Below are 14688 nucleotides of genomic sequence, written 5' to 3' on the forward strand. Positions count from 1 at the left end.
AACTGAAATGTCCCAGGTTCGATTCCGGTCAAGGGCACATGCCTGGGTTGTGAGCTCGATCCCCAGTGGGGGGCTTGCAGGAGTTAGCCGATCAATGATTCTCTCTCATCATTGATGTTTCTATCTCTCTCTCCCTCTTCCTTCTTCTCTGAAATCAATAAAAATATATTTTAAAATAAAGAAATACATTAATAAAAGCCCTCAAAATAAATATCAAATATGTATAAATGAGAAAGGGAAGATATGAAGTGAGGAGAGGTTTTTTGATAAAATCAGAAGGGTTTGTAGCAAATTTTCCTCTCTTTTCAATATTAAAAAAGTATAAGTAGTATTAACAGCTTTAAACATTAGATAATATAACAAAATATGATCATTTTCACTGCCAAAGAAATGCCGTATACTTCACAAAATTCTTACTTTATTCCTGCCCAAGTCTAATCTCGCTTGAAAAAAGTCATTAACAGCAATTTTTCCCTCCAGACATTTCAAGGGTCTTTTTTGTTCCCTACGCTTTTCTTCAGTTTGGGATGATTCTTCGTGGTGATGATGCAGCTGCTCCAGTCGCTTGGTGAGCAACTGAATTTCCTGCTTACGGCCTTCAGCTCCCTGTAAAGAAAAAAAAAATAGATTAAACTTCCTGATGGTCCATGATTTCTATTTCATTTCAATACTGTGCAAGTTCTACTGTGCTGATATTGTAGAAAAATTTACTAAATAGATGCTGGTTTCAGAAATAGAAAGGTTTGACATTTTAGTTCAAGCATGTCAAACTCAAAGGCTAACACGGACCAAATAAACAAGGTTTATGTGGGCCACAAAAAACCAAAAGCTTCAATTTTCATAGAAACGTAGGCTTATTTCATAGAGACATGCTGAATACAAAGGGCTGAAATAAAAGAGTAATCGTTAACATAAAATAATAGAACATTTTAATAAAAATTAACATTTTTTTCTTGAACATTAACTTATCAGACACTGAATAACTGCACAAATTAATAAGCGTAACACAAATAAACCTATCTTTCTTATTCTCCAAAAGCGAAATATTTTCTGTTGCGCACACCAAATAAGTCAATACAAGACTAATGACGTAGCAATCAGCTGCTAAAATATTCGCAGCTAGTATTAGTGGAGAGAAATGGTGTGCCTGCGCATAATGCGCGTAAGGGAAATGAAAGCAACATGATTATAGTAATCAGTAATTAGCAAACATTGTAGTTTGTTAATAATAATTATGTGTAACAGGATATTGTTAAAATTAAGTTACAAAATTTTTATTAAAACATTTCTTACATACCGTTATATTGGCTGGGCTGCAAAAATATTCGTTATGGGCTGCATGCAGCCTGCAGGCCGAAAGTTTGACATGCTTGTTTTAGTTAATACTGAGTAATAAACTTGTATGATGAATTTAAGAGAACAGTGTAAAGACATTTGGAACTCTACAATAAACAGGCTACTGTGTAGCAGGTTTTACTAACACATTGAATTAAAGCAATACCCATCTTCCTTTGAATTGTAGGGTGAAGAGGCATGAAATTTTACAAAGTGATTTGAACACAACAGGGAAATCTCATTTAAACCTGAAGGTTCAATCTCTTAATAGACTTGACCAATAAATTTAAATAACTGATTTAACTATTTATTTTACTGCACTGACTGAACACTTTGCTCACAATGGAAACATTATCTGCATCATACCACTATTTTTAAGCTAGCATTTATTGAGCTTACACTTAGCTGTACTAAGCATTTATCATGTATTTACCCATTTAATTGCAACCACTCTGAGATTTGAACTATGCCCAATCCTTCCTCACCAGCCTCCACTCCCACCAAATTTTACAAATGAAACTAAGGCAAAGAGTGGATAAGTAACTTGCCTAATAGCAGAGTTGACAGTGGCAGAGCTGAGATTCATACAGGAGCTCTGTGCTCTTAACAAGCACACTATATACTACCTCTGCTGTAATAATGGACATCCTCTGCTCTTTTACTACTCTAACAATAAAATCAAAATTATCATTTAGAGCCACAGGGTTTACTGAATCAGCTAATATCAAAATCCACATCTTAAAAGAAACAAATCTGAAAGAATAACTTGTCTGCAATATACTTACAGACTTCAGAATTGCTCATTTGCACCAATTCCCTGAATTCTCTCTTTCACAGCTTCCTCTGTGCTGGGATGGGGACAACACTGCTGCTTAGAAAAGAAGCCAATTGACGAAGGAATTTCTGATAGTGGGATTGTGCAGTTTTAGTTCCCCAGCTGAATGAATATGGAGGTAATATTTTTGTTTTTCCTTATGGATCAAATCTTGTTGATATTTATCCCAAACTTTCTGTTCATCTTTTGAATCTTCAGAGTAAAAAATGTCTCTCTCAAAGTTCTTGGACGGGATAGCTTTATCTTTTTTCTAAATATGCCAACACACATGTTACACTTCTCATTCGATGATTCCGATGATTCTCTCTCATTATGATGTTTCTATCTCCCTCCCCCTTCCACTCTGAAATCAATAGAAAATACATATTTTTTAAAAAAAAACAAAAAAAAACAAAAAAAAACAAAAAATACTTTGAAAGCAGTTCTAATTTTTTAAAAATATAGTTTTATTGACTTCAGAGAGGAAAGGAGAGGGAGAGAGAGACAGAAACATCACTGATGAGAATCATCGATCGGCTGCCTCCAGCCTGCAACCTGGGCATATACCCTGACCGGAAGTTGAACCATGACCTCCTGGTTAATAGGTCAATGCTCAACCACCAAGCCATGCCAGCCGGGCATTTCTGAAATTTTTTTTTTAATATATTTTATTGATTTTTCACAGAGAGGAAGGGAGAGAGATAGAGAGTTAGAAACATCGATGAGAGAGAAACATCGACCAGCTGCCTCCTGCACATCTCCCACTGGGGATATGCCCGCAACCAAGGTACATGCCCTTGACCGGAATCGAACCTGGGACCTTTCAGTCCGCAGGCCGACGCTCTATCCACTGAGCCAAACCGGTTTTGGCATTTCTGAAAATTTTTAATGGAATACCTTACATTAATTGGATTATGGGCCTTGTTTTACATTCGGATTATATAATAAACTGTTATAGTCTAAGAATTTAAAAATAAACTTTTACCAGTTCTTTGACAAGTGTCTGTCTCCCATCATTCTCCAAAATTCTTCTATAAGATCTTCTACTAATCCTGTTAATTGCCATCTATGAGTGACCAGACTCATTTCTTCCTTCTAAAATGAATTCATGCCATAATTTCTGACTCCAATGTTCAATGTAGATAATCCAACCAATTTAGCTTTAAAGTTCATTGCTTCTGTTTCAATAACTTTCACCTACACCTTTCTTCAATCCTTAAACCCAGATCTAAACATATATATATATAAAAAAGATTTTCTGGGGCTTCTGGTCAAGATGGCAGTGTAGGTAAATGTGATACTCACTGCCTCCTGCAACCACATCAAAATTTACAACTAAAATACAGAACAATGATCATTCAGAACCACCAGTATTACATGAAATGTTAAAGGGTCTTCTTAAAGAAGAAGAAAAGAGATTAAAAATATGAACAATAAAATGGCAATAAATACATATCTATCAACAATTGAATCTAAAAACTCAAAATAAATGAACAAGCAGAACAGAAACAGATTCATAGATACAGAGAATATTTCAGTGGTTGCCAGATGGGAGAGGGTATGGAGGGATGGGTAAAAAAGGTGAAGGGATTTAGAAGTACAAATTAGTAGTTATAGTGTACTCATGGGGGTGTAAAGTAAGGCATAGGGAATATAGTCAATAATATTCTAATAACTATGTATGGTGTCAGATGGGTATGAGATTTTTCGGGATGATCACTTATTAAGTTTTATAATGTCTAATCCCTGAGGTGTACACCTGAAATTAATACAATATTATAGTCAAATGTAACTGAAAAAATAAAAAGATCAATCAAAATTTATTCTCACCTTTATCTTGAAACTACCCAAGGTGTCTTCTTGTCCTTTCACATTCATATAAGGAGTGAATCGATTAGCACCTGCTAACTTTTTCTCCAAAAGGTCTGCTTTTTGCTCTGCCCTTTCTCTTTCAACCAGATGTACTCTGTGTAAGAAAGCAGTAGGTAACAATGTCATGAAACCAACTCAGTATTCAAACTTCAATTAAAAATAATGAAATAAGCCCTGGCTGGTGTGGCTCAGTGCTTAGCATGTCAGCCTGGGCACCAGAGGATCATGAGTTTGATTCCCAGTCAAGGACATGTACCTGGGTTGCAGGTTTGATTTCCAGCCCCAGTTGGGGCATGTGCGGGAGACAACCAATCAATGTCTCTTTCTCACATCAATGTTTCTCTCTCTACCCCTCTCCCTTCCACTCTCTCTCCATGTGCCTTTGACTGGAATCAAACCAAGACCCTTCATTTCACAGGCCGACACTCTATCCACTGAGCCAAACCAGCTAGGGCTAAGCCTGTATGGAAAAAATATCCTCACTCCTTGGATAAGGGTTAAAATAATATTAATAATAATGAAAACAAATATTCCCCATTAAAAATATAGTAAATATTTGTATCAAGTAAAAATGTGACTATTTCTAAGGAGAGACTAGAAATGGTAGAGAAATGGAGAGAAATACAATCCAGTGTTAAGTCCTGTAGTAGTTACCCGGGGGAGGTCAATTTTGAAACCATCCTTTTCAAGGGGAAATTTGAGTATGAATATTTGCCTGCCACTACTGATAATAGTGTGATGATCAGGAGGTTCCACATGAATACAAGTACTCCTATTTTAATAACACCTGAATGGGCTCTTCTACTGAGATTTGATGAGGGAAAAGGAACTAGAAATAATGATACAGCAATAGAGAACAGCATATCTAAAAACGTTATTTATTATCAAATATTTAAACAGCTAATTATTTGGTTCTTATTTGATTACTAATTGCAAGGTATTGGTAATATTTTCTACCCTGTAGCTAGGTTAAAGTTTCAATTCATCTTCCATGATTTTTATGTCCTTTTCTAAGAATTGCATCCTACAGAATTAATGAATTTGAGTTAGGTCAACAGAAATTATCTAAATAATCTAAAGAAAAAATTTTAATTCAAAAATTATGTTAGAGACAGGTAGGACACACTCAATAGGTATAACATACCTGTAGGTCTAACATATTGTAGCCATAGAATGAGAATAGAGACAGAATGGGACAGAAACAATATTTGAAAAAATAATTTCCAAGAATTTTCCAAACCTGATGAAAGACATCAATTTATAGATTCAATAAATTCTGCAAATCCTAAGCCTTGCCAAGACATATAGTCAAATTGTTATCAATTAAAAGCAGTCAGAGAAAAAGCACACATTACCTCAAAAGTACAACAATAAGACTGATGACTGAGTTTTCAACAGAAGCTATAGACGCCAGAAGATAACTGAATGACATCTTAGAGGGCTGAAAGTAAAAATACTGAAATCCAAGAATTCTACTAGCATACACAATAAAAAAAATACCCTTCAAAAAAATGAAGATGAAATAAACATAGTTTCAGACGGGAAAAAAATGGAAAAATTGTCAGAAGAACTGCATTATAAGAAACCTACAGACAATTTCTCAGGATGAACAAAAATTATCCTTAGTGTGCACAGAACTGTAGGAAGGAATGAAATGCATCAGAAAGAGAAAATAGGAATTTATACTGGCAGTTAATTAAAATGATAATATCTTATGGGATTCATAACACTTGAAATGTTAAAATATATCATAACAATAGTACAAGAGCATGAGATAGCTCAATGAAGTTGAATTGTCATAAGGCTTTTATTTTGGAATATCATAAAAGTACAGATTTAAAGTAAATAATAAATATGCATTTTGTAATCATGAGATCTAGGTAAAAACTAAATGATAAAAGATATTACAGGGGGGAAATGGAATTTAAAAAAGCGGATTAATCCAAAGAAAATGGTGAAGGAGTAATAAAGGAACAGAGAACAGATGGGAAAAACAAACAATAAATACTAATATGGTAGAGTTAAATCTAACAATTAAGACAGAATCATGCCCTGGCTGCTGTTGCTCACTGGTAAGAGCATTGGCCAGCACACTGAAGGGTCCCAGGTTCAATTCTGGTCAAGGGCATATATCTGGATTGCAGGTTAGATCCCAAATGGGCCACATGCGGGAGACAACTGATTGATATGTCTCTCTCACATCAATGTCTCCCTCTCTCTCTCTCTCTCTCTCTCTCTCTCTCTCTCTCTCTTTCCCATTTTCTCTCTCTTTCTTTGTCTCTCTCTCCCCACTACCCCTCCATTCTCTCAATGGAAAAAAATGTCCTCAGGTGAAGGTTAACAACAATAAAAATAAGACAAGATAATCAGATTGGGTTAAAAATAAAACATCTAATGCTAAGTTAGCATTTTGCAAGATATATACTTTAAATATAAGGACACAGAAACATGCAAATGAAAAAATGGAAAAAGACCTACCATGAGAACAGTATGATGATGTAGCTAAATTAATACCAAAGTAGACTTTAAAGCAAGAACTATTGAGTTGTACACTTTAAGTCTGTATGGTTTTTTTTGTGTGTGTTTATTTTTAAAATGTATTTTTATTGATTTCGGAGAGGAAAGGAGAGGTAAAGAGAGATACAAACATCAATGATGAGAATCATTGATCAGCTGCCTCCTGCATGGGGATCGAGCCCGCAACCGGGACATGTGCCTTTGACTGGAATTAAACCAGGATCCTTCATTTCACAGGCCGACACTCTATCCACTGAGCCAAACCAGCTAGGGCTAAGCCTGTATGATTTTATTGACCAGTGTTGTCACCCCAATAAATTCAATTTTTTAAAAAAAATCTTCAAATGGAAATGTTAAGAAGTGAAAAAACAACAACTGTTTAGCCATTTGTCTGTTTTTTAAAATGATATTGGGTTTGTAAAACTATATCAATAATATTTTATTATTAGATCCCTAACTCACACCACATACAAAACTTAGTCAAGATGGAACAAAGACATAAATTTAAGTGCTAAAACTATAACTCTTAAAAGAAAACATACTTGTAAATCTTCACAACCTTGGATTAGGCAGTGATTTGTTTCTTAGGTATGATGACATCAAAGACACAAGTGACAATAAAAGATAAACTTCATCAAAATTAAGAAATTTTGAGCTTCAAAAGACACCATTAAGAAAATAAAAAGACAATCCACGGGTGGGACAAAAATATATGCAAATCATATATCTGATAAGGGTCTGGTATCCAAAATATACAAAGAACACTTACAACTAAATGATACAAAGACAACCCAATTTAAAAATAGGCAAAGCATCTGAATAGTATTTCTACAAAGAAGATATACAGATGGCCAGTAAGCACATGAAAAGATGTTCAAAATCTTTAGTCATTATATATATGCAAATTAAACTTATAATGAGATATGACTTCATATCTATCAGAATGGCTATAATGAAAAAGATGAACAATAACATGCTGGTGAGAATGTGGAAAAATTGGAATCTTCATATATTGCAGGTAGCAATTTAAAATTGTGTGACTGCCTTGGAAAACAGCCTGGAAATTCCTTTAAAAGTAATTTTAAAAAGTTAACCACAGAGTTACTTTATGATCCAGCAACTCTTCTCCTCAGGCATACATCTAAGAGAAATGAAACATATAGTCATATACAAACCTATACAAAAATGTTCATAGCAGCATTATCCATAAAGCCCCCCTCTCTAAAGGAAACCCAATGTCCATCAATTGATTAATGGATACACAAAATGTAGTATACCTATATAACAGAATATTATTCAGCAATAAAAAGAACGAATTACCAATTTATGCTGTAACATGAATGAATCTTGAAAACATTGTGCTAAGTAAAAGAAGTCAGACACGGAGACTATATATTGTATAACTGAACTCATATGAAATGTTCAGAAAAGGCAAGTCCATAGGGAAAAAAAGTGAATTGGTGGTTGTCAGAGACTGGAGAGGGTGTATAGAGAGTAACTGGAATGGACATGAATGGGGTTTCTTTAGGGGGCAATAAAAATATCTTGGAATTAGATAGTGGTGATGGTTGCACAACCTGTGAATTTACTAAAAACTACTGAATTGTACACTTTAAAAGGGTGAATTTTAATGGTATATGAATATGTCAATAAAATTTTTTATATAAATTAATTTTGAATTAAGCATTATGTGAAATTCTTCTAATTTAAATTCTGTGATCAATCAGGAATACAGACGTCATATACTATTTGCAAGCTTATGACAAACAACGTGTGAAAACAAACTAGAAAATTCCTGACCCTTGGAGCCTAGTGCCTCTGCCAAGTCTTCCGGGGCAAGCGTGAATGCCCTGTAGTACATTGTGGAGACCATCAACAGTGCTGCATGCAGAAAACATGCAAGCATGCCCTATAAGTCAGTTGCCCAGTGGGAAGCAACACCTTCGGGGAGGCCAGATCCTGTGCTTTACTCTGAAGATTGTAGCAAAGAAGTTTGATGAGGACCACCTTCAGGCCCAAAGTGATGAATGACTGCCTCCTAGTCTCAAGAAAAATTTTCTTCTAACCAAATAAATTTTAGATATTTCAGACCTTTCCTGTGGCCTGGTCCTATATCCAAAATTCTACAGAAATTATAGATTTTCTATCAACTAAGGAAACTGGGTAAAGGAGTAAGTAAACTTTTAAATAATAATGGCCTGGTTTGTGTTAAGTAGTTTGAACTTAAGAGAAATAAAAATCTTACCACCAAAAATACCAAAATGCAGTTCCTTCATAAGCAAATTACTATTGTTTCTATACCTGAAATATTATATGTGTTTTATTTACTGGATATTTACATTTTGGGAAGGAAAACATTTTTTTCATGTAAAAATTTATATTTGTAATTTGTTCTTCCTAAGATTTTTTACATGATAACACAATTTGTTCTTTTCTCACAAATTTACAATCCTATATAATAAAAGGCCAATATGCAAATCGACTGAACTGCAGAACAACCAGTTGCTATGACGCGCACTGACCACCAGGGGGCAGAAGCTGCACTCTCACAGTGGGAGCGCCACTCAGCCAAAAGCCCTGAGCCAGGCTCACAGCTGGCGAGTGCAGCGGCAGTGGTGGGAGCCACTCCCACCTCCGTGTCAGTCAGACATCCCCCAAGGGCTCCCAGACTGCGAGAGGGGGCAGGCCAGGCTGAGGGGGCCCCCCCCCAACCCCCTGCACAAATTTTGTGCACCGGGTCTCTAGTTTCTAAATAAAGATAAGCCAGTAAAATTGGGGGAAGAATAGGTTTTATTAATCAAATGATGTCTTTCTTTTTCTAAATGAGAAGATTTTGTTTTATTTTTAACATTAGATATGGGAACTGTTTCTTAGTAAACTTGTTTGAAAAGATTAATGTGTTATAAAGCAGATTTTATCTTTGTCTTATTAAGTTCCTCTACTTTATAGTTCTGATTGTACTCTTAAAATGCTTTATTTTAGCCCTAGCCAGTTTGACTCAGTGGATAGAGCATCTGTCTGGGGACTGAATGGTCGTGGGTTCAATTGCGGTCAAGGGCACATGCCTGGGTTGTGGGCTCAGTCCCTGGTAGGGGGCGGGGCATGCAGGAGGCAGCAGATGAATGATTCTCTCTCAACATTGATGTTTCTATCTCTCTCTCCTTCTTCCTTCCTCTCTGAAATAAATAAAAATATTTTAAATGCATTTTAAATATTTTAGGTTTTTAAAAAGATCTTTATGATTTACAGACATTGCAAATGATTAAAAACAAAGTAATGTTGTGGGGGGAGATAATTCCCTACCTTAGACGGTTTTCTAGCTCTATAATTCTTTCATTTAGATCCAAGTTGCCTCTTTCAGGAGTCTGATTATTGATGCTTTTCAAAGATTTAACTCTAGTTAGAGAAGCAATAAGAACCTTTAAGTCCTTGATATCATTTTTCAGGGAGATTATCTGGAAAGACTGTTTCGAGTTATCTTCTTTATAACTTTCTAGCTCATTCTTCATATCTTGCAATGAACTTTCTTTTATGAAAAGTTTATTTTGAAGATTTCTTAGCTAATGAGAAAGGAAAAGTATTACTTAAAATCATTTATAATTTTGGTTTTAGAAAATTCATGATCTTCAATCAATATGGGTATTTAAATTACATGCTATAATACAATAAAACAAAAGCTTTCAAATCTAACAGTATATTCCAATATTAATACACTTAAATTATATCAAATTGATACATTTGAATAAGTGAATTTATTCTCATCAACATTAAAGTTATTTAAGTCTTCTTGATTATATATTTTTAAGACAAATAAAGGAAAGAAGAGCTCATAAAGTTATTAAGAAAAGCAAGAGGGATGTCTTGTGAGAGGGGAAGCGAAACAAGAGAGCCACCACACGCTGCTATTGGAAGGAAAGGATCAAAAAGGACTGAAGAGTGAGGTAAGTGATTTCATTATCTTTGGGTAACATTTTTAAAATCTCTGCTCTTCTATCTGGTAAGTGAAGAAAGTTCACTAGATGAAAAAAAAATTGAGGTATTTTTAGAACTCTTCACATGTCAGATCTCAACAAATGTTCAGTTGTAACTCTATTCCTACCCAATATATCCCAACTTCTGGTAATCACAACAATTGTTAAAATCCTGCAGCATTACCTTCCTTATTTTAACCAGTTAAGTCAGGGGTTCTCTGCACTGCAGTGGTTACCATTCACCTAAGATACCATAAAAATAATGAATGCCCCCTGGAATTTTGCAATGCAGTGGTCCCATTTTCCAGTACTATGATATAAGAACTGTGTTTTAAGATCTCATTTTCAGTTATGCTATTGTTAGGATACTGTTAAGATATGTTCGTGAAAAATAACTAAGGCAGCATGAGTCTCAGACTCACACAATATTGATTTCTAGAGTACTTGCCAGTTCTTAGTTGTTTTTTACTTCTTCCATAGGAACAGTGATTTGCAAAATCTAAGATTTTAAAACACTACTGTGTTATTTTTTATGTCAAAAAACCCACAAAATTTGAATTGTTTGACTGGATTTGGACATAATGAATTGAAATATGTTCAGGACTTAGCTAAATGTATGCATCCCCAAAATTGAGATATAGCCAGTTGATAAAAAATTATCAACAAAGGACTCAGATCTATAGTAAAGAATTCTAATTTCTCAGAAAACAATCCAATTAGAAAATGGGCAGACTTGAAAAGAAACTTTATCAGAAAGAATATATAAATGGAAAATAAATACATAAAAATATATACATCATCAGTCATTAAGGATATGCAAATTAAAACTACAAAGAGATATCACTACACATGTATGGGAATATCTAAGCTACAAAATAGTGACACCACCAAATTTTGGCAAGGATGAGGAGAAACTGGATCACTCATACATTTCTGATAGGAATGTAAAATGGTATCACACTCTGGAAAATACTTTGGCAGTTTCTTATAAAACTAAACATGCAATTATCTTCTGACCCAGCTATTACACTTTTAGGGATTTATTTCAGAGAAATAAAAAGTTATGTTCATACAAAAAACCTATATATGAAGGTCCATAGAAACTTTATCTGTAATAGTAAAAAAAACAAACTGGAAGTAACCCAGATATTTGTCAACAAGTGAATGGTAAAACAAACTGGTATATACATACCATGGACTCAGCAATAAAAAGGACCAAACTATTGATACATGCAACAACTTGAATAAGTCTCCAGGAAATTATGCTGAGTGAAAAAGCCAATCCCAAAAGATTACAAATATATGACTCTATTTATATAACATTTTAAAAATATATATATATATTTTATTGATTTTTCACAGAGAGGAAGGGAGAGAGACAGAGAGTTAGAAACATCGATCAGCTGCCTCCTGCACATCTCCCACTGGGAATGTGCCCGCAACCCAGGTACATGCCCCCGACCGGAACCGAACCTGGGACCCTCCAGTCCGCAGGCCGACGCTCCATCCACTGAGCCAAACCGGCTTCGGCATCTATTTATATAACATTTTAACAACAGCTTTATTGAGATATAATTTATAAATTCAGCTACTTAAACCATATAGTTGCAAGGTTTTTAGTATATTCATAATTGTGCAGCCATATTGAATTGTTTTTCACTTTTAAAAAATTGAGATGATTCACATACCATAAAAATTTACCCTTTAAAGCATAACACTCAGCAGCTTTTAATATATTCACAGGTTGTGCAACCATTGCCAAGATCTAATTCCAGAACATTTTCATTATCCTCTAAAGCAGTGGTTCTCAACCTTCTGGCCCTTTAAATACAGTTCCTCATGTTGTGACCCAACCATAAAATTATTTTCGTTGCTACTTCATAACTGTAATGTTGCTACTGTTATGAATCATAATATAAATATCTGATATGCAGGATGGTCTTAGGTGACCCCTGTGAAAGGGTCGTTCGACTGCCAAAGGGGTCGCGACCCACAGGTTGAGTCTAAAGAAACCCTATACCCATTAGTAGTTACTCCTTATTATTCTTTTCCCTCTCAGCCCCTGGCAACCACTCATCTTCTCTCTCTCTCTCTCTCTCTCTCTCTCTCTCTGTGAATTTGCTTATTTTAGGTGTTTCATATGAATGAAATTATACAATATGTTGCTTCTTGTAATTGCTTCTTGTAATTGGTTTTTACTTAGTATAATATTTTCTATATTCATCCATGTTACAGCATGAATCAGTACTTCACTCCTTTTTGTTTGAATAAAATGCTATTGTATGGATATACCACATTTGTTTAGCCACTCATTAGTTGATGGACATTTGAATTATGTCCACTATGAATAATGCTACTATGAATATTCATTTACAAGTTCTTGTGTGAATGTATATTTCAATTCTCTTATGTATCTACCTAGGAGTGAGATTGCTGGCTCACATGGCAACACTATGTTTAGCTTTTAGAATGTACAACATCTGAAATGATAACATCTGAGGAATGGAGGAGAGATAAGTGGTTGCCAGGGGTTGAGGGTGAGGGAAGGAAATGGGTGTGAATAGAAAATGGCAATAGGAAGGGTATTAGTGGTGTTGTGCAGGAAACAGCCTATCGAATCAATGTTCTGCTCTCACACAGGTGTTTCTCTCTCTCCCAACTCTTCCTCTCTCTCTAAAAGTCAATACAAATATCAAAAAACAAAAACAAAATACAAATGCTTAATATATATAACTTATTAGATAAATTTTGAGTGTGGCAGTTTATAACCAATTTTCTAATATCCTAGCACTTGGCAGTCAACTTAAAAGCACTTAATTATGTACCATCTTCAAAGGGATTTCTCTGGCAAAAGACAAATTAATATCTAAATTAAAGCTCCTCGGTGATGAGAATATTGAGAAAAAAGCAAAACTGAATTGAGATAATACTTTGAGCCCTTTATCAGAATGTGCTTTGCCCCCTGCTTTTACAGAGGATGTACTTTCCTATGGTGTTTTATTTTCAGATAATCCATATACCTCAGCTAAAAGATTCTTGTTTTTCACCAACAAACCAGCAAGGTCAGGATGGTCTGGGTCAGCAGTCGTTTTGTTGTATATGATTGGGTTCCTGGTGGAAACTTCTTCAAGAGGTGGATCAAAACAAGCCTACAAAGAAAAATTACAAATTAACTAAACATGTTCTCTGTAGATCACCCCACAATGTTCTAGCCTACACAAAATCAAATAAGTAGCTCTAAATAGAATACAGCTGTAAAACATTCACTTTAAGGTGCGACCCTAACAATGACAATAGGTCTCGGAAAAAAAAAAGCAAGTAACATGATCTATACTTTTATTTTGATTATTATCTCATTCACTATGTAAAAATCTTATCTCTCCTACTATATTAAAGGTACCTAAGATCAGGATATATTTCTGATGTATCGCTATCATCCCATACTAGGTGCCAAAACTACAGATTGAATAAAGAACCCAACAGGAAAGAAACTCTACATACAAAGTTAACTTATATAGATGATAGAACTTTTCTCCCAAACTAATCTTATAAAAATATTAAAAAATGTATAAGGAGACTAAAGCAAAAATTAACAAAATAAAGAAATATGGCATAATTATTCTATGATTTTAGGTTTGCACATGACTATTCTATTTTTATGCACTCATAAGATTTGTCAACACTTCAAATTAGAAAGATAGTCTGCTATGCTTCATATAGTAGAAAGTAAAAACCATACATAAATTTTGACCATATCAGGCACAGAGAAAATTTCAACTTCAAGGTCGGTTCTCAGAAGAAATCTGAATTGCCCAATATGAGTGGCTTCCCTGCACAATCTACCAGTAGAATGTTTCCACACCAAAGAAGCTATTGCTAGGGGAATGCATCACAGAGGTCCAGGGAAGGGAAAGGAGGATCTCTAAAAGTGGTACTACTAGTAAGACCTGTGGGTCTGTATTTCCCTAGTCAATGAAGTGAAAACGAAGTGGTTTCATCAAGCATTAGAGAACTTCAGAACTCTTAAGAAAGTGACCCCACTGAAAGTAACCATTCTGGCAAATGTGAAACTCATATTTTGGGTCTTTCTTTTGAGAAATTCTTGGAATAAGTCAAATTTTATATTCCAATACCTACACCTCATCAAGGGAGAAGTACTTTGAGAGGAGGAGAAAAATG

General features: G+C 34.7%; 1 protein-coding gene across 1 annotated transcript in view; it reads right to left on the reverse strand.

Annotated features, from left to right (window-relative positions):
• LOC102430785 (trichoplein keratin filament-binding protein-like) overlaps window positions 1-14688 on the reverse strand; it is a 31340-nt gene that overhangs the window by 13393 nt on the left and 3259 nt on the right. The window contains 7 exon segments of the mRNA XM_023743912.1: window positions 418-588; window positions 2102-2187; window positions 2190-2272; window positions 3135-3244; window positions 3980-4115; window positions 9842-10098; window positions 13530-13658. Coding sequence (XP_023599680.1) covers window positions 418-588; window positions 2102-2187; window positions 2190-2272; window positions 3135-3244; window positions 3980-4115; window positions 9842-10098; window positions 13530-13658 — 972 coding nt within the window.

Source organism: Myotis lucifugus, unplaced genomic scaffold, assembly GCF_000147115.1.
Source record: "Myotis lucifugus unplaced genomic scaffold, Myoluc2.0 scaffold_419, whole genome shotgun sequence".
NCBI classification, from domain to species: Eukaryota; Metazoa; Chordata; class Mammalia; order Chiroptera; family Vespertilionidae; genus Myotis; species Myotis lucifugus.